Source organism: Macaca thibetana, chromosome 5, assembly GCF_024542745.1.
Source record: "Macaca thibetana thibetana isolate TM-01 chromosome 5, ASM2454274v1, whole genome shotgun sequence".
NCBI classification, from domain to species: Eukaryota; Metazoa; Chordata; class Mammalia; order Primates; family Cercopithecidae; genus Macaca; species Macaca thibetana.
This window is the reverse complement of record NC_065582.1, coordinates 45,969,429-45,994,401: the sequence shown is the minus strand read 5'-3', so window position 1 is coordinate 45,994,401 and position 24,973 is coordinate 45,969,429. Positions and strand designations below refer to the sequence as shown.

The 24,973-nt window shown below is 39.6% G+C and overlaps 1 protein-coding gene across 1 annotated transcript in view; it reads right to left on the bottom strand.

Annotated features, from left to right (window-relative positions):
* Window positions 1–576: 576 nt before the first annotated feature.
* Window positions 577–24,973, bottom strand: part of FREM3 (FRAS1 related extracellular matrix 3) — a 108,921-nt gene continuing 84,524 nt past the window's right edge. Inside the window, exons 7-8 of the mRNA XM_050791081.1 lie at window positions 8,980–9,129; window positions 577–1,316 (exon numbers count right to left, since the gene is read on the bottom strand). Of these exons, the coding sequence (XP_050647038.1) occupies window positions 1,075–1,316; window positions 8,980–9,129 (392 nt within the window). The 3' untranslated portion in view covers window positions 577–1,074. The remainder of the gene's footprint in view (window positions 1,317–8,979; window positions 9,130–24,973) is intronic.

The window sequence follows — 24,973 nt, the reverse complement described above, 5'->3', positions numbered from 1 at the left end:
GGGAGGGTGATTTTCTGTTGGTGGATATGCACTCAGACAGGAATCAGACAGAACTGGAAGAGATCTTAACAGAAATCGAGTCCAAATTTCTCATTTTACAGAGCGAGAAGTGAGGTCAAGAGTTATAAGGTAGTTTAGAAAAATATTTTCTCTGATTGGGAAAATGAAAGTCTAGCAAAGAAGCAAAACCTGGGCTAACAGTAGACAAGGGCTTCTTGGCCTATATATGCAGACTATATTACAGTCAAGAGCCTTGTCATCCCCATTCAACATTTGGAAAACATGCATCTGGGAATGGTTTCTATCATACACTATGTTGGCTTGAGAATAAGTTAATGTCTGAAACACAAATTTTAAAAAAAGACTTGCACAAGAAATACCTAAAAAGTAATGATGGGGCACAAAGATGTGGTTTCAAAATAATTTGGGAACTTTGGTTTATGTGGTATTAGCCATATCTATATATATTGTCAATTTAACATTAGTTAAGAACTAACTGGGCAGTTTGTGAACTACGCAAATCTTCAACTCTTCTTTCTTCTCCTTTCTACTACTTACATTTTCATCACTTTACTGTTTATTATCCTTTTTTTTTTTTTTTGCAAAAGAGTGCAAAGGAATAAAGAGTTGAAAAATATTCCTACCAAGTAGTTCTGATAAAGAGTTGTGAAGAAAAATTGAAGAATTCACTAAAAGAACTTTATATATGGAGAGACAGTTGAAAAGTGTTTCATATGCGGCATCAATCAGTAAAGAGAGGTTAATCTTTTGATTTTAACTTTTGATTTAATTGATCACAGTGGATTTCTTGCTTGCCTCAGAAACAAAGTAAAACAAAATAGAAAAAGAACATGAATACGGTCTAATTCTTTGTGGGCTCAATGTTTTCTATGTATATATATTTCTATTTCCATGCAGGCACATAAATTACATTTCCACATATCACCAGAATATAACACCAATGATGGTACAATATCACTGATATCCCAGAATTGCTAAGATCTATAAACAGTAGAGTTTCATTCTGTTGTTAGGAGACATAACTTGACTCTTTTTTTTCCCTCTTAAAGTCTTTCAATCAAAGGAACTACAAGCACTCTGCTTACAGTCAGTGATGGTATCCTTGATGAAAACAGTAGTTTTATTTGGTTCTCCAAGCACTGCACCAATAGGCATCTGAAGAACTAACTCAAACTTCTCTGGGCCTTCCAAGGTGGGCTGTCCCAGGTCATCAAGGATGGTCACGCGGAAAGTCTGCATGCGCACGCCTGGAGCAAAGTCCAGATTTCGGCTGATGCCAACATAATCTGTTCCAGCTAGTGGAAGAGGAAAAGGCACTAGTGAGACAGCAGAATTTGTCATAAGTTTTCCTTCAGAGAAAAATGATCATCATCAACTCTGCGGCATTCTCCTTTGTACCCAGCACTCTCAGGATCATATATTTTGGGTTTGATCCCCAGTAGGGGGAACTTCCATATTCTGCCAAATGCCTTGTAGGCCCTTGTGCTATGCCCACCTGCCATCCTCACCAGGGCTTTACACGTCTAGACCAGGCACATCACCTTCCAACTACTTCCACCAAGATTCTGCCAATTGATGGAAGGATCTCTGAAGGTAGCTTCAATTTGAAATGAAAGGATGTGCCTTTTTAATTTTTAATCTTGAAGATAAATATGATACATTTTATTTTGATTAGGTTTCACTCATTCGCTTTTGCCAGACATCTGTTTTAATCTCACAACATTCTGCTCAATGTTATGAAGCCGTGAAGTTCTGCCATTCTCTGCGTTGTTATTAATCATTTTTTCAAGCTGGTCCACCTCACCATACAGCTTCTTTGAGACTTATTTGGAAAGCCATTAAATGTAATGATTGTAACATATGATAATCAATGGAATTAAATAGAAACCCCTGAGTGATATAAATATAAAAATAAATAGAGGAACAGAATATTTATATTGTCTCAAGGTACTCCTCCATAAAATATTAATTGCAAAGGAAAAAAGGGAATATAATGAGGAACCCTGGCAGATACTACCTTCCCCAAGTGACCAAAGTTAACACCACCATAATGGGACAAATGGAAACTGTGTGCCATTTGACAGAATACAATGAAAGGATAGTATCATCTTTGTGATATTCCTGCTGAAAATGCATTACCTGAATCTAATGATGAAAAACCATCAGACAAACCCAAATTTGGAAGACATTCTATATAGTATAATAACTGGGTTATAATCTTCAAAAACATCAAGGTGTTGAGAGGACTGTTGTAGACTGAAGAAAACAAAAGCAGACATGACAGCTAAATATAATGCGTGATTTAGAACTGGATTCTTTTGCTGTAAAGAATGATTTGAGGACAACTGTTGAAATATGAATGAGGTCTGAGTAGATTATGGAAGTGTATCAAGTTAATTTCTCAGTTTATGCTTGTTTTGTGGTTATACAAGAGAACGTCTTTGAAGGAATTACATTGTAAGTTTTTGGAGACATGGTTCCAAACTTACTCTCAATAGTTGATGAAAAAGAAAAGTATCTCATTCTACTTGTTACTCTTCTGTAAGTTTGAGATTACTCCAAAAATTTTTCTAAAAGGCACCAAATAGTGACATTAAGAAAACAAAACAGAGCCGGGCCCGGTGGATCATTCCTGTGATCCCAGCACTTTGGGAGGCCGAGGCGAGCAGATCACTTGAGGTCAGGAGTTCCAGACCAGCCTGGCCAAAATGGTGAAACCCATTTCTACTAAAAGTACAAAAATTAGCAGGGCATGGTGGTGAGTGCCTGTAGTTACAGCTACTTAGGAGGCTGAGGCTCAAGAATCAATTGAACCTGGGAAGCAGAGGTTTCAGTAAACTGAGATCACGTCACTGTACTCCAGCCTGGGTGACAGAGCGAGAGCCTGTCTCAGAAACAAAAACAAAAGCAAGGTTATAGTGAAAATTACTAAGGCAGGAGAGTAATGGATAAGGTTTTGTAACTCATGGACTTTGACTCAAATCTTGGTTTATTGCTTACTTATACTAATTCTTTAACTTCTTTGAGTCTCAGTTTCTTTTCTTCAACTGCAAAATGGGGATAATGATAGCTACCTTATAAGGTTTATTGTGAAGATTATAGATAGTAGAGCAAGGATGCTAACACAATATCTGGCAAATAGTAGGCATTAAGAACACAGAAGTTATAATTATTAATGTAACAAGGTATATCTTATACATATATACATAAGATTAATATAGTTAACTAACCTGAGCAGATATCAAATATTTTGTAGGTTCAATAGATTATCAAGTATAAACCTTACTTCTACAACTGTACTTGTTAAACCCATGAATCACCACCCCAAGCATGAACATTACTTCTATTAGTTCATCCCTACCAGAGAGCTAGCAGAGGCATCATTACTTTTATGCAAAGAGGTTTATCTAAAGGAATCTAAATTTCTCTTTCAAACCACAAGCAAAGAAGTCCACCTAACCAAATTGGTTTCTTCACTCTTGTTTTCATGGATACACACAGAGTGATAAATGACCCTGTCTGAAAACTTAAAAAAGAATGAAAGAAAGGGGAGAGGAGTGGCAAGATGGCTAACTAGAAGCAGCTAGTGTGTGCCGCTCTCATGGAGAGGACAGAGAGTGGTGAATAAACACACAAGCTCTGCAGCTGGATTATCCAGGTGGACAGGTTGAGACTCATCAAGGAAGCAACATGACCCACAGAGAACAGAGAAGAGTGAGACAGGACAGCTGCCACCTAGGACTGGGGCGAAGCCAGGGGAGGATCCCCACCGTGGGTAAATGGTGAGTGAGAGCTTCCTGGGACCCACAGTTCTTCCATGAGCTTTTGCAACCCTGGGCTCTGGAAATCCCCCATGACCACCCCCACCACTGGCGCCTGCAGACAGACACAGGGAACCGTGCGCAGACTGGGCAGAGCTAAGGCTCAGACATGCATGGAGTCCCAGGGCCCCTGGGAACCCTAAGCTCCTGCTGCCTCACATGCCCCCAGGATAGGGGCTGAATCCACAGAGCTGAAGAGCAGATGGACTATACACCTTGCCTCCACTGAACTCACTAAACAAAGCCCACTGGCTTGGGACCCCAGTGTGGCCACTTGAGCTTACAGGCTGGTAGCAGCCCTGTATTTCCTTGGGATGGAGATCCCAGTGGTAGCAGGCAGGCCTGTTGGTTTTGCCGGTTTGCAGCTCTGGCCCCTGCAGTCTTCAGGCTCTGGAGAGAGCAAAAAGATTGAGAACTAATGTAACCCCCAGCACAGCACAGCTGCCTTATGGAGAAATAGACTGTTTTCCCCATGAGTCCTGCCTCTGCTACCTCTTACTGGGCAGGGCCTCCCGACCTGGGACGCCGGCCACCCCAGCCCCACCTAGGCTCTTGGCTGGTAGCAGCTCTGCACTTCCTTGGGACAGAGCTCCCAGAAGTAGCAGTGCCACCATTTTTGCTGCTCCACAACCCCCACTCCTGCTGAGCTCAGGCTTGGGAGGGAGCAAAGAGATTCAGGACTAACTCAGGCCTCCAGCCCAATGCAGCAGCCTTACAGAAAAGTGCCCAGGCTGTTCTCCATGTGAGTCCCTGCCACTGTTACTCCTCACTGGGCAGGGCCTCTCGACCTGGGAATCCAGCACAGCCACCTTGTCCCCACCTGAACACTTTAATCATTGGTTGCTCTGCATTTCTCTGGGGAGGAAATCCCAAAGACAATGCAAAACCTCTCTGCCATTGCAGCTGCAGTCGTACTGCCCTTACTGCCCTCAGGCTGGGGAAGGAACAAAGGGCTGGTCAAGTTACCAGCACCTCCAGCATGCCACAAACACCATACGGAGAGGAGCTCAGTTTCTCTTTCCTGGGAGCCTCTACTGTTCACCAGGCAGGGCCCTCAGCTCAGGACTGGCTGAGCGGCTGCCCTGCCCCTGGCTGAGCATTCCCACTGGTAGTGGCTCTGTGTCTTCCTGGGCTGGAGCTCCCAGTGGCAACTCACAGCCCCTCTGCCACTGCCACTGCAGTGGTTCTGCCAGTGCTGCCCTCAGACTGGGGAAGGAACAAAGAGTCTGAGGGCTTTACTCCCACCTCTACCTTTCCAGTTGCCATATGGAGAGGAGCCAAGTCTGTTTTCCCTGTGAGCCGCCGACCTTCTGCTCTTCACCAAACAGGTCTCCTGGCTCAAGCCCACAGCACAGCTGCACTACCTCCTGACTGAACATTTCCATTGGCAGTGGCTCTGCATTTCTCTGGGGTGGAGCTCCCAGAGGCAACTGAAAGTTCTTCTGTTACTGCCACTGTAGTGGTACTGCCCTTGCTGCCCCCAGACAGACAAGAAAAGGAACAGAGATTCTGAGTGCTTTACTCACACCTCCAGCTCTTAACTGCCCTAAGGAGAAGAGGCCAGTCTGTCCTCCCTGTGAGCCTCCTGCATCCCCTGCTCATCACCAGGCAGGCCCTCCCCAGTCCCCCAAGCTTGGGCTCAGAATGCAGTCACTCTGATTGTAGTAGCTCTGTGTTTCTCTGGGGTGGAGCTCCAAGAGACAAGTGGAAAACCCTCTGCCATTACCACGGCTAAAGGTCCCTGTCCTCATCGCCCCCAAGCAGGAGAGGACATGTAAAACCTGAGCTTGCCTCAGGGCTGTGGTATATAGCTTAGGAATGCAAAGTCAGGATCTGCAGCCAGCACTCAAGTAAGAGAGGAGCCCACACGAGTGCTGAGAGGGAACATGGCTGCAAATGCACAAAGGAGCCATTTGGCTGACAGCCTGCCTACCAGCCATTACACTTACACACCATCTTCTAGATCACAGCCCAAATTTCAAAACCAACAATACTGTGCATATAACACCCTGTGAAACCAAGGACAAGAATTCAGCTACAAATGAAGACCCTGAACAAAGCCTTGGCCCTCTGAAAACATCCAGAAACAAAGTCAACTGACTATACTAAAATTACATCACAGTTAAAGGAATATAAGCTCACACAGATGAGAAAGAACCAGCATAATAACTCTGGCAACTCAAAAAGCCATAGGGTCTTCCTTCCTCCAAATGACTGCACTAGTTCCCTGGCAATGGTTCTTAACCAGGCTGAAATGACTGAAATGACAGATATAGAATTCAAAATATGGTTAGGAATAACGATAATTGACATTCAGGTGAAAATCAAAACCAATCCAAGGAATCTAGGGATAACAATAAAATGATGTAATAACTGAAAGATGAAATGAAGAAAGAACCAACAAATTTGATAAAGCTGAAAATACACTACAAGAATTTCATAATACAATTGAAAATATTTATTATTTTTAAATTAATTTAATTTTTTTTTTTTTTTTTGAGACAGGGTCGAACTCTGTTACCCAGACTGGAATGTATGGCTCACCACAGCCTCAACTTCCTGGGCTCAGGGGCTCAGGTGATCTTCCCACTTCAGCCTTCCAAGTAGCTTGGACTACAGGTGCATGCCGCCATGCCTGGCTAATTTTTTTGTATTTTTTGAAGAGATGGGGTTTTGCCCTGTTGCCCAGGTTGGTCTTGAACTCCTGGGCTCAAGCAATCCCCCTGCCTAGGCCTCCAAAAGTGCTAGGATTAGAGATGAGAGCTACTGTGCTGGGCCAATTGCAAGTATTATCAACAGAATTGACCAAGCTAAGGAAGGAACCTCATAGCAAAAAGGTTCTCTGAATGAACACAATCAAAAAGAGAAAAGAATAAAAAAGAATGTGCAAAACTTCTTAGAAATATGGGATTATGTAAAGAGACAAAATCTATGACTCATTGGCATCCCTAAAAGAGAGGAAGAGAAACCAAACAACTTGGAAAATATATTTGAAGATATTGTCCATGCAAATTTCCCCAACTTCACTAGAGAGGCCAATATTCAAATTCAGGAAATGCAGAGAACCCTGCAAGATACTGTATAAGACAACTATCCCCAAGACACATAGTCATCAGATTTTCCAAGGTGGACATGAAAGACAAAAATATTAAAGGCAGCTAAAGAGAAGAGAAAGGCAGCAAAGAGAACCTCATCAGGCTAATGGCAGACCTTTCAGCAGAAACTCTACAGGCCAGAAGAGATTGGGGGCCTATATTCAGCATTATTAAAAAAAAAGAAACTCAACCAAGAATTTTGTATTCAGCTTCATCAAAAAAGGAGAAATAAGATCTTTACAGACAAGAAAATATTAAGGGAATTCATTACCATCAGACCTGCCTTACAGGAGGTTTTAAAGGAGCACTAAATATGGAAACATAAGACCGTTATGGCCACCACAAAAACATACTTAAGTACGTAGACCATTGATACTATAAAGCAACTACACAACTGAGTCTGCATAATAAACCAACTAACAACAAGACGACAGCATTAAATCCTCACATATCAATATTAACCTTGAATGTAAACAGGCTAAATGACCCAATTAAAAGACCATAGAGTTGCAAGTTAGATAAAGAAGAAAGATCCAACCATATGCTGTCTTCAAAAGACCCATCTCACATGCAATGACAGTCATAGGTTCAAAATAAAAGGATGGAGAAAAATCTACCAAACAAACGGAAAACAAAAAAAGCAGGGGTTGCTATTCTAATTTCAGACAAAACAGACTTTAAGCCAACAGTGATTAAAAAAAAAAAGACAAAGACAGGCATTATATAATGGTAAAGGGTTTAATTCAACAAGAAGACTTAACTATCCTGAATAATATTTATGTGCCCAACAGAGGAGTATCCTGATTCATAAAACAAGTCCTTAAAGATCTATGAAGAGACTATAACCATACAATAATATTGGAACCATACAATAATAGAGGGAGACTTCAACACCCTATTGACAGCATTAGACAGACCATCAAGGCAGAAAAGTAACAAAGGTATTTGGGACCTGAATTTGACACTTGACCAAATGGACCTAATAGACATTTATGGAACTCTGCACCCGGAACTAACAGAATATACATTCTTCTCTTCTGCACATAGCACATACTCTAAAATCGACTACACCATTGGCCATAAAAATTATTAGCAAATTCAAAAAATTCAGAAGTATACCAACCACATTCTCAGACTATATAACAATAAAAATAGAAACCAATACCATGAACATCACTCAAAACCATACAATTACATGGAAATTAAACAGCCTGCTACTGAATGACTTCTTGGTAAACAATGTAATTAAGGCAGAAATCAAGAAATTTTTTGAAACCAATGAGAACAAAGATACAACATACCAGAACTTCTGGGACACAGCTAAAGCAGTAGTAAGAGGAAAGTTTATAGTGCTAAATGCTCACATCAAAAAGTTAGAAAGATGTAAAAGTAACAACCTAACACCACACCAAAAGGTCACAACTGGAAATGAGAAAATGTGGGCATCAATGTACATAGAAGTGTCCTTTTCTTTTCCTGTTGGGTCCTGTTCTTTTTCTGATAAAGCACCTGACAGGTACTCTACAGGAAATGGTATCTAGAATTGTGCCATGCTGTCAGCTAGGCCTTGGTCATCCATGTCAGGAAATGCAAAGGTGAGCAGGGCATGAACACATGCTGTTTGAAGCTAAGGCAAATGCCTGAGTCTGAAGTGGAAACCTCCTACCCTTCAAAGGTCTAATATGTGATGGGATTCTTCCAGGAGCTTGGACTTGCTTGGCCATTATGGGGGTAATTTCATCTGAAATATTATTTATGAGCAGCTTAAGTATCTATAAATATTCTGAACTTTGGAAAAATTAATTTGAGCCCATGACAAACAAGTGGGTAATAAATGAATCATAAAGGCTGCTGTTTGAATAACGTATTTATTTCATAACTAGCAGAAGTCATTACATATACAAACCACCTACGTGCTGAAACCAGAGAAACTTTCATTCAGAGTCCATCAACAAAGACTAAGCGTGCTTACACTTAACAGACTAGATCCCACCATAAACATGTATCCTGATAATGATATGTTCTTTGTGTGGCCCTCTCACCTTCTGCTGACTCCTGCTCTGACTTTCTGGAGCGCACGATGATGGATGATGGTTGGGAAAGATCAGTGCCTCTTCTCCAAACACAAACCTCCACATAGCCAGCACTTTCATTGACGTGATATTCAGCATCCCCAAAGTGCAGGACAGGTTCTAGAGAGGCAAAAAAAGATAAACTAAGAATGCTTCAGCTTGCCTGGTGTACTGTCTCCTTTGGCCCTGTGTGAGCCTGGGCATTTGTCATAATTGTCAGACATGACGGATCCCATAGGTCTTGTTTTTTTATATAGCTCAGGGAGAACAAAAACAAAAACACACAAAAAACCACATCAGAGTCACATGCCATGACTTTGACTCCAGGAAATGCCATGAGATGAAGTCAGTTGGGATGCTATTCATTTTTCTAAGAACTTTCCATTACATAGAAGAGATTTTCCTACTAGGGAAAATTGGCCAATCAGCTGTAACTCAGGCAAGTGTGCTATTGTTTGGGAAAAGATGGTGGAGAAGTTAGAGAGGCTTTTTTGGCAGGGAGAAAATTGCTCTTCTTGTGGAAGGACAGTTGAGCCAGAATTTTGAGTTTGATCACGATGGCTATGGCTTTTCTTAGGGCATTTGCTGATTACAGGGACAGATGGAAATCCTGGGGCAGTGAATGAGGGGGAGGAGAGATCCTGTTAGCTGAGATGCCAGAAGCACTTCCCCAAGAGGCCAAGAAGTGGCTTCATAGAAAAAGAAGGCTGAAGCAGACCAACCAGCACAGACACCAGGCTTCAGCGGTGGGTAGAAGGGAATTGTACATCTTCTAAAAGGAGGAAGAGGTTGACAATGCGAATGTTGCTTTGGCCAAGCAAATACACCTATCCATACCCCGTTTGCTCTGTTCTAAAAAGTAGCTATGAACTTAGGTGATTATTTAAAGCATATACAAGACTTAGCTGTAACAGTACCTACTATATGTACTGTCATGAAAAAGGTTTTGAGATGAATGCTTTTGTTGGTTGTGACATCTGGAGGCAAAAAATGTAAATATTAGGAAGCAGATTCATCGTGGAGGGACGACCCCTTGAGCTTGTCGAATGGAAAATTAGTTATGGAGATGACACCTTTGCAAACATATTGCAATGCATAAGGAGCATATCTGAATTTAAATTCAAATTTTGGAGGCTAGAAATCAGATTTAGTAAATATTTGCTTCAAGGTGTATTTTAGTAGATCTCTTAACTGCTGAGGGAGTAGTAGTAGTAAAACTGCTGAAAGTTTTCCCATGGCATACAAGACCTCTCCCAATCTGATTTGAGTCCATTTTTTCTGGAATCATCTGGTGCCGTACCCCACTCTGTGGCTTGTGTCCCGGTTATGCCAAAGAGCTCCCAATACACTGAACACAGCATGCATTTATGAGCCTCCATCTTTGTTGGTGATGTTCTCTGAGCTGGAATGTGCCAATTTGGCAAATGCCTACTCATTTTTTTAAGGCTTTGATAAAGAGTTGCCTTCTCTGGGAAGCCATATTTATTTCCTCAAGAAATAATCATTCTTCACTCTGTGCTTCCCTAACATTTCAAATAGTTCTATAACTGTAGTAATGGAACACACTTGCAATTTGCTCACCTCAGGCATACAGCAGGCAGATGGCCTGCACTCAGAAAAGGGTGGTGGAGTCATTCTTTCTTTTCTTTTTAATGAACATGTAGTAATTGCACATATTTATGGGGTACATAGTGGTGTTTTGATATATTTATGGCATAGTGATCAGGTCAGGGTAATGTGCATATCCCCTTCTTTCTTCTCTTACCAATAACCTTCTCCTCATTATTGCTAATGGGTGTTTCTGATGCCTCCACGGTTGGGACAGGACAGAAGGCGGAGAGGCAGGAGTAGCAGAAAAGTTATTTCTTGAACACTTTCATGGATGTCAGTATTCTTTGGTCTCGGAAGATGGAAGAAAAGCTGATTCTGTTTATCATGGACACTTTTGCAGGTTCTTTGGCGATCTCTCACTCCCACAGTTGGGTATCTCTTATCTGCAGTTCTCTTGATCAGGATGAAACAGCTATATTCTGGCTGGTGACTTAATCATTCCTCAACCTATTTAGCATTTGGCAGTACCTCTGTTCAGCCTCTAGATGGCACCTTTGGACGCGACCTAAGACAAGTTCATTCCGGCTCACTCTTGTATGCATGGCTAACATGTGGTCCATGCCAACCTTCCTGCATCCTCTGCCTTGATAAACTCCAGGAATACTGCTTAACCCCAATGCAGTCCCTCTCTTTTGTTCATCCACCAAAGCAGCCAACCAGTTTATCTCCCACATTGAGATTTTCCAGGCAGAGCCAGATCCCAGTTCACTGGGTTCTCCACATTGCAGGTGGCACGCATACCTCCCAAATGGTCTCCTTCGAGCCCCCTCTCTTGATTTAGCATCTTTTTAAAGTGCAAAAATGTTAAATACATTCTAACATGCTGTCCTGTGTTTTTATCAGAGCCTTATGAACTGTTCTCAAGGTCAGGGACCATATTCTATATGCCCTTGTATTTTTAGTGATGCAGTGGCTAGCATATTGACAAAGTCTCAAAAATTCGTCAAATGGACAGTTTTAACTCTCTTCTGATATATTTTGAACTTATTAAAAAGTTTTTTGAAAAAAAAGTCTGGACAAAGTTACCTGCATTTTTAGCAGAGGAATTATATTGTGTGGCATTGGGGAAGGGCAAGAAGTGAGAAAAGTAAAAAAACATTTGCATCAGTTATACTGTTGTTCAGAGAAAAAAATGTCAGAACTCAAGCCTCTGAATACACTAAGATATAAGACATAAGAGGAGGATAGTGACACTTGGAAAAAATGTCATGAAATTATTTCTAGATGCTCTAGGTATTGAGTATCAGGAGATCTGTCAGAATAGAGAAAATAGCTCCTCCATGTAGCACAGAAGAGTTTCCAAGTACTCTTTACCTTAGCTCTGTCTGAGAAACTGAGATGCTAGCAGTGATTCTAAAGGATGGGCAATTAGGAGAGTATGATGCTTTGACCACACCATATTTATGTTAAATGGATTCCACAGCCATAGATGAGTTTTAATCTCCTTTAAGAGAGAATGTCCTTTACATGAGAATAGGAAAAATAAATACGATGTCAGAAATTAAGCTCTCAGAGAGATAAGATTATCATTTAAAATGAGCTCAGTGTTCATATTCAGAGACATTTAATGCCAAGTTTTGCAGGTGAGGTAACAGAAACAATGTTGGTAAACTGAGAAACCATACAGAACAGAATGGATACCAACAGATGGAAGATAGAAAAATATTTTTCCAGTTGCCTCAGGATAGAAAACAGGTTCTAGAAACAGACTGGTAGGCTTAATCTTTAGAAAAATTCTAGAACTGCTTATTTAAACAGGTTTTGAATTCTGAGAAAAGAAATATAATGCCCATTGGTTAGTATTGGTTCTTTAATATCAGATTTGGCAAAGTCAATTCAATGTTTTTTCAAAAAAATATTTTTTAGTTCAGTTCAATAAACATCTATTGAGCATCCCCTATGTGCTGTAAGCATGGTGCTAGTTACTGGGAATGTAAAGAGATATACAGTCTTGTTTTCGAGATATTTTTGGTATAACAGGGCCTCCACACCAGTTCCTTCTTTAGCAGAAGGGGGCCAGGCACGGTGGCTCATGCCTGTAATCCTAGCACTTTGGGAGGCCGAGGCAGGTGATCACGAGATCAGGAGATCGAGACCATCCTGGCTAACACGGTAAAACCCCGTCTCTACTAAAAATACAAAAAAATTAGCCGGGCGAGGTGGCGGGCGCCTGTAGTCCCAGCTACTGGGAAGGCTGAGGCAGAAGAATGGCATGAACCCGGGAGGCGGAGCTTGCAGTGAGCTGAGATCGCGCCACTGCTCCAGCCTGGGCAACAGAGCGACACTCCGTCTCAAAAAAAAAAAAAAAAAAAAGAAAAAAAAAAAAGAAAAAAGAAACTGCCTTTGAGGCTCAGGAGTCCTGGAGAAAATAAGGTGCTATGTCTTTAAAAATTAATGAGAATTGACCAATGAGAGAGGTGGGAAAAATAGGTAGAGTGGCTAGTAAGAACAAAGACACATAAGCATGAAAAACATCTAGCATTTAGGAAGGGATGCAAGAACTCGTTTATTGGTAGTGTGTAAGGTGAGAACAGAGGAATGGTTGGAATGAATTTAGAGAGAAAGATAATCATTTTAGGTAGATGGCACTTGACATTTTAGATTGTATAGAATGTGGAAACCAATTTTAGGCAGCGAAAAGGTGTTTGGGTTTTTGTTTTCTGTATATCTGTCCAGTGTCAGTGTGGGCCATGAATTTAGGAGGAATTAGTGTAACCCATTAGAAAGGTATTGCAATTATTCATGTGAGACATGATGATGATACTACTAGTAGGCAGTAGTATTAGTGATGGAGTGGAAGAGGTGAATGTAAGAAGTGCCCTGAACAGCACACAGTGACTAATGCAGCGGCTTCTAGGATGCCCTGCAAATTTCTAGTGTTTGTGGGTGGGAGTGGGAGGCACTAGCTCAGCTGGGAATAAAGCAGGTGGAACAGTGTTGACTGAGGGTAAGAGAAAGAAAGATGATGAGTTTGATTATAGGTGTGTTGAATTTGAGTGGCCTGTGGTGCATTTAAGTAGATATTTCGGAAAAACCCTTTCATGCATGAATCTAGAGTTCAAAAATCAAGCCTCACAGTGGCTCATGCCTGTAATTCCGGCACTTTGGGAGGCTGAGGAGGGGGGATCACTTGAGACCAGGAGTTCGAGACCAGCCTGGGAAACATGGCGAGATCCCATCTCTACAAAAGAATAAATAATTATCTGGGTGTGGTGCACATGCCTGTAGTCCCAGCTTTGTGGGAGGCTGAGGTGGGAGGATCACTTGAGCCCAGGAGATTGAGGCTGCAGTGAGCCATGATTGTACCATTGCACAGCAGTCTGAGCAAAAGAGCGAGACTCTGTTTCAAAAAATAAAAAATCAAGCTAGGGCCGGAGATAAGATTTGGAAGTCTTAAGCATACAGATTGGGGTTAATCCTATATTAGATGGTATGATCGTCTACTATGGCTGAATAAAAAGAGGATCATAGCGGAGAGCATCAACCCTTGGGGAGAAAGACCGAGTGACAGGAGCCCCAAAAAGAGACCAAAAACAAACAGATGGAAAAATAAGCAAACAAGCAAAAACAAACAAGCAAAAAATAGTTGGCAAGATGGAGAGAGAGGAGTTTGAAACAGGAAAATCAAGAGAGTAAAGAATTTTGAGAAGAATGAGTGGTCACAATGTCAAACGCAGCAAGCATATCCAGAAAGATACATGTAAGCCAACAGTGGATGTCAATGGCAAAATCCCAAAACACATCATATGAAACTTTCAGCTGCATAAAGGAAATTAACTAGAGTGCCCATATGAAAGAAGATAGAAAATCTACTCAGGAAGACCTGCTTAGATAAGCACAGTTTTTATGCCAGTATCTTATAATTTTGACTACTGTTGCTTTGTAAATATTTTGAAATCAGGAAATGTGATGCTTCCAGTTCTGCTCTTCTTTCTCAGAACTGTTTTGGCTTTTAAAATCAATAAATAAATTCAGTACAGATGGAAAATACAAATCAACATACAAAAATCACTAGCATTTCTTTACACTAATAACAAACTATCTGAAAAGAAAATTAGGAAAACAACCCCATTTACATTCAAATACTATCAGAATAAAACACTTAGGCATAAACTTAACTAAGGCAGGGGAAGACTTGTACACTGCACTGAAAACTACAAAACATTGATAAAATAATTAAGAAGACATACATATGGAAAGACATCCTGTGTTCATTAAAATACCCATTCTACTGAAGGCCATCTATAGATTCAAATACCATAAACTGAGTAACTTATAAACAACAGAAATTTATCACAGCTCTGGAGACTTGGAAGTCTAAGATCAAAGCATTGGCAGATTCAGCATCTGGTAATGGTCCACCTTCTAATTCATAGATGTTGCCTTCTTGCTATACACTTACACGACAAAAGAGGTGAGGAGTCTCTTTTAGGTCTCTTACATAGGGGAACTAGTACTGTTCATGAGGGCTCTGCCCTCATAATCTAATCACCTTCCAGAGTCCCCACCTCCTAATGCTATCATCTTGGAGGTTAGAATTTCAGCATATAAATTTGGGGGAGACACAAACATTCCGTACACTGCAGTGGCCCTCAGCATCTAGAGTATGGTGGGTTACATCAGTGGTCTGAGGCAGGTAGACAGAAGCCAGTGACTTGGGAAGGCCTCAGTAAAAATCAGAACATTTATGTGTGGTCACATCCTTTTCTTCCCTGCCCGGGTACAAGCTGTAATATCAGCTTGGAGCTGTTTTCTTTTTCCCTGCCCACTCACTTTGCACTGAGCTGGAGGCTGCAGCTGTGGCATGTGCTAGCTTGCTATTACGAACTCTAGTTTTGTTCTCAGTAGTAGCTTCTGGACATCTATGGTATGTGAGGTTGTTAGCGCTCAGTGAGAGGTGACACAGAAGCCAGTGTTTTGTGCATGCCCCAGAAAAGTCAAGGCATTAGAGGTATGGTGCTTCTCTTCTCCTCCTTCCTCAAAGAAAAGCTTGGAGCTCCCAATTGTATGGCACTGTGCTTATCTTGCCCTTGATATAGGACTATGGGCTCAGAAGCACCTTATCTGAAGAGAGAAATATAACTTGGGGAACTACTTAAAAATCTAGTGGTTAGTCTTCACATTTTCTGAGTCATGCTGGCATCCAGCATGAGCTGGAGAATAGTCTGTGCCCTGGAACAGAGGCATCAGAATTTTTAAAGAAGCCCTTAAATCTTTCCAACTGGTTGTAGTGGTCTTATTAAATCTGACAGTGGCTAGCATAAAAAGGAACAAAGTAATGGCATTTGCAGCAACCTGGATGGAATTGGAGACCATTATTCTAAGTGAAGTAACTCAGGAATGGAAAAGTAAACATCATTTTGTTCTCACTTATAAGTGGGAGCTAAGCTATGAGGACTTTAAGGATACAATGGACTTTGGGGACTCAGGAAAAAGGGTGGGAGGTGGGTGAGGGATAAAAGAATACTCATTGGGTACAGTGTACACTGTTTGGGCAATGGGTGCACCAAAATCTCAAAAATCACCTCTAAAGATCTTATTTATGTAACCAAACACCACCTGTTCCCCAAAACCCTATTGATATAATAAAAGAAATGACAAATGCATTAGTTTAGACCTTAACCTTGTGTGCTTTCTATATAAAAAATAAAAAAGTTGTTTTGAACTTTGCAGTTGCCATTTAAACTATAATATGCTGTCAGCATAATGAGTCTAACAGTAAAATAATCCTAGGTCTACTTCTCCCAAGGTTACCTTCAAATATAAAAGTTGCGAAACTTCATAAAAAGATCTGACAATGGTTAGGAGAATATAATCCATTTTCTTTGACCTAAAATAAATGTAACATAACTAACAAATATGAACTGTATGTGATTAAATATCTTGTTTACTAAATACTAAATGCAGAAGAGCTTAAGATATCACAGAGGCTGAAAAGACCACGCACAGCCAACATCTCTGCCTGATAACTACTTTTTATCAGTGCTATCATTTCTATCTCAAGCAGGGGTGGTCACTGGTCACTTCATTCTGGGAATGCTCTTTTCTCCTTTCTGTTTCTAAAGTCTTTTTTTGTTTGTTTGTTTGAGATGTTGGGTAATGGCCTCTAAAATATTTTCTTTCATTAACTTTAAACTAAAAAATAAGGTCCAAAATTAAAATTATGATATTTTAAAAACCTGTAGCAATTGTTTTATTATACAACTAGCCCTAGAAAGCATAATGGTTCTATTTCTTCTGAACAGTTTCCTGGGTTTTTACAGCATAGCAATATATGCCTTTCACATTTTAAAAACTTTTATGTGTTGAAGTTTATCTTGGTCTATAACCATATTTTCAAAAAGTTGAATGTGCTGATATCACCAAAATGACACTTCGTTTATGCACAATTTTTTCCTTACAATGTTTTCTTAAATCTGTCAACATTCTGTTAGATGCCCATTTAATGACCAAGACACTAAACTAGCTGGTAATCTTTGTAGGCAAATTTTATGCAAGTTTTCCAAATCCTACTGCCTCAGGACAAAATATATAACCCTCTGTGAAACTGGACGATTCTTTTTGTGGCAGGTTACTAGAGTTTTCAAATCACGTACTAAAAATTGAAAGAAAGTCTTTACTAGTTGAGCGGAGATAGTATAAAGTGCTTATACATAGGACAGACACATTTTTCAATTTTATCTTGCCCTTGATACAGGTCCAGTGGAAGTTAGGTTCTAAAGCCAGGTGAATAAATGTGAAGTTGCCATTCATTCAGTCAGCAAACATTTATTAGGCGGATACCATGGCCTCCACTCTCATGGAGCTGATGCTTTTATAATGGCTGTCTTGGCAGTGTGGGCCAGGGAGTCTGTTGTCCCTGGCCTGGGGTAATGTTAGTCTGTGGTTGCTCCTATACTTTTTCTTTTCTTTGTCTTACTCCATGATAGTTGTCCTTATAAAAGTATTTCTTCAGGTGATCCATTTGACAGGGGATATTCAATCTCTGCTTAAGGAAGCTAACATTTCCTGGAGTCCAGCAAAATAGAATAAAATTCCCCAGCTCCATCTGGAAAAAAAAAAAAAACTTGCCCTTGAACAACTTGGGTACATCTTCAGGTTGCTAGATATTGTGTCATCACTTGGCCTAAATGAAAACATGCTTTCGTTACAAGATGATGTATTTGACTCTCCTCAAAAGGAAGCATTATTGGTATCTAACATGTGCCTAGACTGGTAAACTATATGTAAAATCCTAAACCTGGGAAATGAACGTGTGCTTTTCCCAGTATTTTCTCAAATAGTCAATGTTGAAGGACACATGTTTTATTTCTGACTGAAATGACAACTAAACTACTGCTGGAGACACACCACACACAGGAATTTGACAGGTGGCTAATGCTTAGAAACTCAAATTAACAGAATTATCATTTTATGTCATTATTCTTTAAAAATTATAATTATGTGGGGAGTACACTAATAATGCTTGTGGTTGCTTCCTCAAGGCCAAAATAAAATGATACCATTCAAAGGGATCATTAGACTCACGAGTGGCAAAATCTGAATATCTCTAGGGTAGGGACTAAAGCAGAAGTATCTCCCACAAAAGTCATACACTGACAGCTGCCAAATGAGTGCCCCATGGGGGACTTGAAGATGGGAGGAAGTCACACCTCAGAATGTTACAAACCAATACCTGCTCAAAATATCATTAACTCTGACAGGAAATTCTGTCAGAGTTAAATATCATTAACCCTGGAGATTGAGCTGTTTTAGGGCACTCAGTAGACTCAAGCTTGGGCTTAAAGGAATGTGACCAAGTGTAACTTCAGTAGAGTCAGGCTGGGTTAGCATGGTTACATCTGCAGCATGGCCGACTGTTTTGTGCTGTATTTAAAGGAAAATGGCTTTAGCTGAAGTTAGCTCTGCATGAAACCTAGAAAAGAGCAAGCAGCCAAAAGAAGGAAAAATGGGTTACCTGTTTCTAGCCATCTTAAGACGAAAGGTACTCTGACCTTGGATGTTTACTCTTCAGGACCCTCAGCATTTATTTGCCCAGGATGGAGATGGCTGTATTGGCTTGATGGGGTTTCTCAGATCCCATCATCATCAGTTTCCTGCTTGTGAAGTGGTTGCCCCGTAGAGCCTCCTTTAAGGAGAGAATCTATTAACCAGGGGACTCTGCTTTTCAGTTTTCTTTGACTTTGGTTTTCACTGTAATTTATAATTTGTCATTTTGGCACATACATCATGTCTCTTGTGGGTCTGCATCCTGTCTCTGTGCCCACAGACAAAATTGAGCTTCTAGACCTCTGACTCTGTCAGGCCATGGACTGCAGTGACGAACCAAGGAACTGCTTCTACATGGCTGGGAGACATCTAGGTAGTTTTAGAAATCTGAAAAGAGTGTTACATCACTTTGCTTTGTAAAGAGATTGTGCAATGTACATCATCTTATGAATATCTAACCTTAAAATGATTTTGATACGTTTTCTCAGATTTCTAGGATAAAAATCAATGGCAATCAGCTGTTATTGTTTGTCTCATTTCTTTTCTCCCAGTTGTCTCTGACTGTGATGACCTCATATGTGAAATGCCAAATGCAGTCTGCACTTTAGACATAGTTGATCAATTTAATACATTCTGTAGCCTCAGTAGAATGACATATTTCTGAATGAGGAATGCCAGATAAAGGAACAACTTAATGAGAATATGTTGATTCAGAAATAATTTGTATATTATCTATATGAGAAAGAAAAAAAACCTTTTTATCTGAGAAATGTTAGTCCCTTTAAGTTATCCAGCCCAGAGAGGCATTTAAAATGTAACACCTGTCACATCCCACTCCCCCTTGAGCTAAATAATATACTTCTTGAAGTCACTTGCTATGGGGACTCTAAGCAGCCATAAAATGTCATACACCCTATAATTCAACAGTGTATAGCCAACCACCAACCAATGTTATTTCTGTAAACCAATGAGAATTCCTGACAAACAACTTTTTGTAATTGCCTTCTGATACAGTTTGGATATTTTTTCCTTCCAAATCTCTTGCTGAAATGTGATCCTCAGTGTTGGAGGTGAGGCCAGGTGGAAAGTGTTTGGGTCGGGGGTTGGCTCTCTCATGAACATCTTGGTGCCATCCTCAAAGTAATGGGTGAGTTCTTGCTGTATGAGTACCCACATGATCTGATTGTTTAAAGAGCCTGGCACCTCCTCCCCTCTCTCTGTTGCTTCTCTCTTGCCATGTGATCTGCACATGCCAGCGCCCCTTCCCCTTCTGCCAGGAGTGGACCTTCCTGAGGCCTTCACCAGAAGCAGATGTTGGCACCATGTTTCCTACAGTCCACAGAACCGTGGCCCAAATAAACCTTTTTTCTTTATAAATTACCCAGCCTCAGGACTCCTTTATAGCAACACAAATGGACTAAGACACTCCATCTCCTGATTTGCTCCTTTTTCTCTAAAAACTTGAGCCTCTTCTTCACTCTCTGGAACACTCTCCAGGGCAACCTGGACGTTGTCCCGGGCTGCAGTCCTCAACCTTGGCTCGGATAAACTCTATATTAATTTTGCCTCAACTTCTTCCTTTTAGGTGAACATATTCAGGATACTAATAAAATACTTAAAAGTTATCTATTTTTCATTAATTATTAATATCTTAAGTGATAAAAATAAGGGCAGATCTCAAATCTCAGGGGTGCTGAGAACTCAAGAGCACAACCAAAATCACTTAGGAAGCTCCTGAAAGGTAACTGGAAGCCAAAACTTGAGAACTTGCCTCCTTTTAAAATTAAATAATATTAATAATTTTAATTAATAATATTATCAATATTTTAATTTTAATAATTATTAATAAATAATTATTTAATAATTAATCATTAATTAATTAATATGTAACATTAATATATAATATGTATGATTAATATATAATGTTAATTAATATATAATATATATGATTACTCTAATATTAATTAATATATAATATATAATATATAATATTAATAATATTAAATAATATTTAGTGTGACTTCATGAACAAATCACACAGATGACCATGTATGTGGATTCTAGCATTACATTTTAAGCTTTGCAATGTGCTTGATCCTCAATAAATGTTACAGAATCTGAATGCAAGTTCCCACAATCCAGTAATTATAAATAATGATTTGCTCAGATAAGTATATAGCAATTCAGATTGTGAATTCACTGAACTATGAATCTTCCATCATTATTTCTGTGCATATTTTTTTCCTCCATTAAGAAGGCTTAATTCATTCAAGGATAATCTAATTAAAGATCGAATTGGGTAGGATAGAAGGCAGAGATAGACTTCGTAGTCCTGTACTAAGCAAGTGGCAGGTCACTACGAATGTCTCTTGAATGAATTATCTACCTGTTAAGAGTCTACTAAAACCATTTCAAATAACATTGTAAATTAATCATTGGATCATATACTGGATTTTGTGTAATTTTCTTCCTTTCTCTGTTTTTTCCTTCTTTTTTATATTTAATACTGGAAATTTTCTCAAGTTCTCTTCTGAACATTGGAGGATTTAAAACTACCAAGTTTTAAGTAAAAATTAAGTAGGAATATGGCAGGGCGCAAGGGTATAATATTTCTTCAAGAAATAGATATTAAGACTTCTACTTGTTTTTACATATCCCTGTATAAATAACTACTCTCACAGTTAAGTACAATGTAGCTCATCTTATTAACTTTATTGTTCACCTGATGGCTTTGTTATTCATACAATGCTGTGGCACTAACAAAATTCAAGTGTTTTGGTTTCATTTTTGGAATTTAATTAGTGTTATTCTATTGTTTCAGTGGCCACTATGATTCGCAGATGTAACTTTACTATTTGAAATATAAACAACAGAGTCAAAGAGAGAGAAAAATGTAGCCAAAGTGGTTTGCCAGGATATGCACTGGATTAATTAAGAAAGTGGTGATTACAAAGAAAGCCATTTACATTCTTTATTCTCTTCCTTCCTCTGACTTTCATGTGCAGCCAATAAAGACACTATCATTTCAAATTCCTACCACTTAACTCCAAATACTGAGAGGCAAATAATTTACTACTTTATAAGTGAGCAAAAAGTCTCCTTTTATTATCTTACAATGTTTATTTACTTGCTACTTCATAAACAAAGTGGTAATTTAATGCCATTTCTATTTTTCTGAAAAGTCAAGCATACCCAAATGTGTTCTTGGGTAAGTTACTTATACTGGCTCATGGTTCTTTCTTCCCTTATGGCCATTTTTCATTTCTACACAGACATTTGCTCAGCCTATGAGATGACTGGCAGAATGTGCCAGCCCCTTTTATTTCAGATTTTTGTTCACTTATTAAGTAGCACGTTGTTTGCATCTCTTTCTTCAAAATTTTTACCGATGAACAATTGGATTCTTTGTTCAGTTGTACACACACAGCCAGCAGGTCTCCACATAAAATGAGACAATGCTACAGAGCCCACAGTATTTAAACAGGATCAAGGTACATTACAAAATCCTGTTGTTCACCTGTGTGGAGACAGCCAACATCAAAGGGCTGGCATCTGCTCCAAAGTATCTACTTTTTGACTATGTGCATATGAAAACATGTTCTTCAAGGGTTTGCTTGCTAAATGGTACCTGTGAAATTACTATATTATGGAATATAGTAACTTTTTTTTTTTTTTTTGCAAACACTTGAAAAAAGCTGCAACCCTTTTAAACTAACAATGGGGTCAAACTTTGGTGACTGGTGATTTCCTGTGGGTTTTGAACATGAAGGTAGCTTTTCGTTATCAGAAACACTAGATGGCCACCAGTATCACTGCAGTTAGTAACTTTAAAAGGAAGAAAATATTATTTGTGGAAGATTTGGCCATTTCTTAGGGGTAAATGCATCCTACAACCATATCACTGAAGGATCATAGTAGAGTGCAAAAGAGTTATGGACTCAGAGGCAGAAATCTGGGCTTTAACTGACTGGGCAAACTGGAAAAACCACTTAGTGCATTTAGCCTCAACAATGAGGAGGCTGAACCACATGATCTCTAGGTCCTTTTTTATTTCTAAGATTTCATGCTTCTATGAATCTAGAAGGATTTTTATCTATTTCTTGTCCTTAGCAAGATTTACATACAAACAACTTAGGTATTAGTATATTGTATATTCTCTTCTTAGAAGTATTCCAAAAAATATCTCTCCACTGTATATTTTGATAGCTATAACTTTACCAGAAAAATTTTCTTAAGTTTGAACCTGAGTTGCAATGGCTGAAAGTTATTATTAATATCCTTTATTTAGTCTCTAGGAAAACTCCAGAATAGTGTTCCCCCCTTGATTATATAATGGTTGTATTCTTCACTGCTGCATCCTCTGTGCCTAGCAGAGTTCCTGACACATGGTAGGGGCTCAACAAATGCTTTTGGAACTATATACATTAATAAACAAGTAGTTCTTCATAAATGTAAAGCATGAGGATTATTATTAATCCTATTGAATAAAAGAATTGGCCTATGGCATTCCTGCACAGTCTTGAATTGCATTCTTGATATCTCCTCATTTATGACTTTGCTCAAGCTGTTTCCTCCACCTGAAATGCTATTGTCCTTCCTTTCTCTATCCTCAAGTTCCACCTACCCATCCAGACACAGCACAAATGGTACATTTTTTCTTGAGTTCTTCCAGCTAGAAGAAATCTCTGCTTTTTCTTGATTCCCTTTGTCCTTCATCTGAGCCTTCCTTGCCTTAATCACTTTTTACCTTGCTCTGCAGTTGGTTCACAGTGTTGCTAGAAGAGGAATTGAAGATTTAGGAAAAGGACATGCAGTCAGAAGGGGGAACTCAACGATTAAGAGTTAGGTTGAGCATCCTTGACTTACACTCAAATGTTCAATACTCTTGCAGGATTATGAGTGTAGAAGAGAAGGCTGTATTTGCTTAATGACAAGAAGAGATCATCTTTTCATTTCATTTCCACACCAGTCACTAAATTTTCTAATTATAAACTGGTTTCTTATATAGATGTTTCCTCCAGAAACAATACTGATGGCATTAATTTCCTTTTGTTGCTGTAATAAATTACCACAAATTTAGTGGCTTAAAACAACAAAAATTTATTCTACTACAGTTCTGCAAGTCAGAAGTCTAACTAAAATAAAGGGTGTTGACAGGGCTGTGTTCTAACTGGAGGCTTCAGGAGGAAATCCATCTCCTTGCCTTTTCTAGCTTTTACAGGCTGCCTGCATTCCTCAGCTTGTCATCCTTTCCTCCAGCTTCAAAGTGCATCACTCCAACCTGTGGTTTCAGTCATCAGCTTCCCTTTTTCTCTGTGATTCTCTTGCCTCTCTCTTATAAGGACCCTGCTGATTACTCTGGGATCACTTGGGTAACTCAGGAAAATCTCTCCATCTCAACAGCCTTAACTTAATCAGATATGCAAAGTCCCTTTTGCCATGTAAGGTAACACATTCACACTTTTGGTGGTTAGAATGTGGATATCTTTGGGGTCCATTATGCAGCCTATATTAATGACCAAAGAGTTTGGATGTCTGCTCTTTTGACAGCCATTCACTTGTTATTATATAAACACTAATATTTTGGTTAAGGAGCTCTCTCATTCTTTTGTAAGGTGGTCCCCAGAGTCACTTCAGTTCTGAGCATACCAACAAAGTCATATAATGTCACCTCACCTGAATCCCATTAAATTGCTTGTTTAGATCTCATGTATGTTGGGTGCTTTATGCCTGTCTCTAGTTTTTGTAGTTTTCAAGTAAGCTCTGGTGTTTGAGCCTATTCTAATTGTTAGGTAAAGAGCTTGCAGAAAACATGCTTCTTTTTTTTTTTTTTTTTTTTTTTTTGAGACGGAGTCTTACTCTGTCACCCAGGCTGGGGTGCAGTGGCTGGATCTCAGCTCACTGCAAGCTCCACCTCCCGGGTTTACGCCATTCTCCTGCCTCAGCCTCCTGAGTAGCTGGGACTACAGGCGCCCGCCACCTTGCCCAGCTAGTTTTTTGTATTTTTTAGTAGAGATGGGGTTTCACCGTGTTAGCCAGGATGGTCTCGATCTCCTGACCTCGTGATCCACCCGTCTCGGCCTCCCAAAGTGCTGGGATTACAGGCTTGAGCCACCGCGCCCGGCCAAAAACATACTTCTTATTGAGGAAGAAGAGATAGAATAATTGAAGGTCAGACAACCTCATCGTGTTTGCTTAAAATTTTCAGGATAGTTTTAAAAGAAATTTCCTTCTAATTATCTGGGTAAAATCATATAATACACTTGCTTATCAAAATGTAACTCAACATGTGCTTGCAAAATGTTAGAGCATGTCCAGCGTATAGACATATCACTTCAGTTATATGTCTTCTGGCACTTAGCTT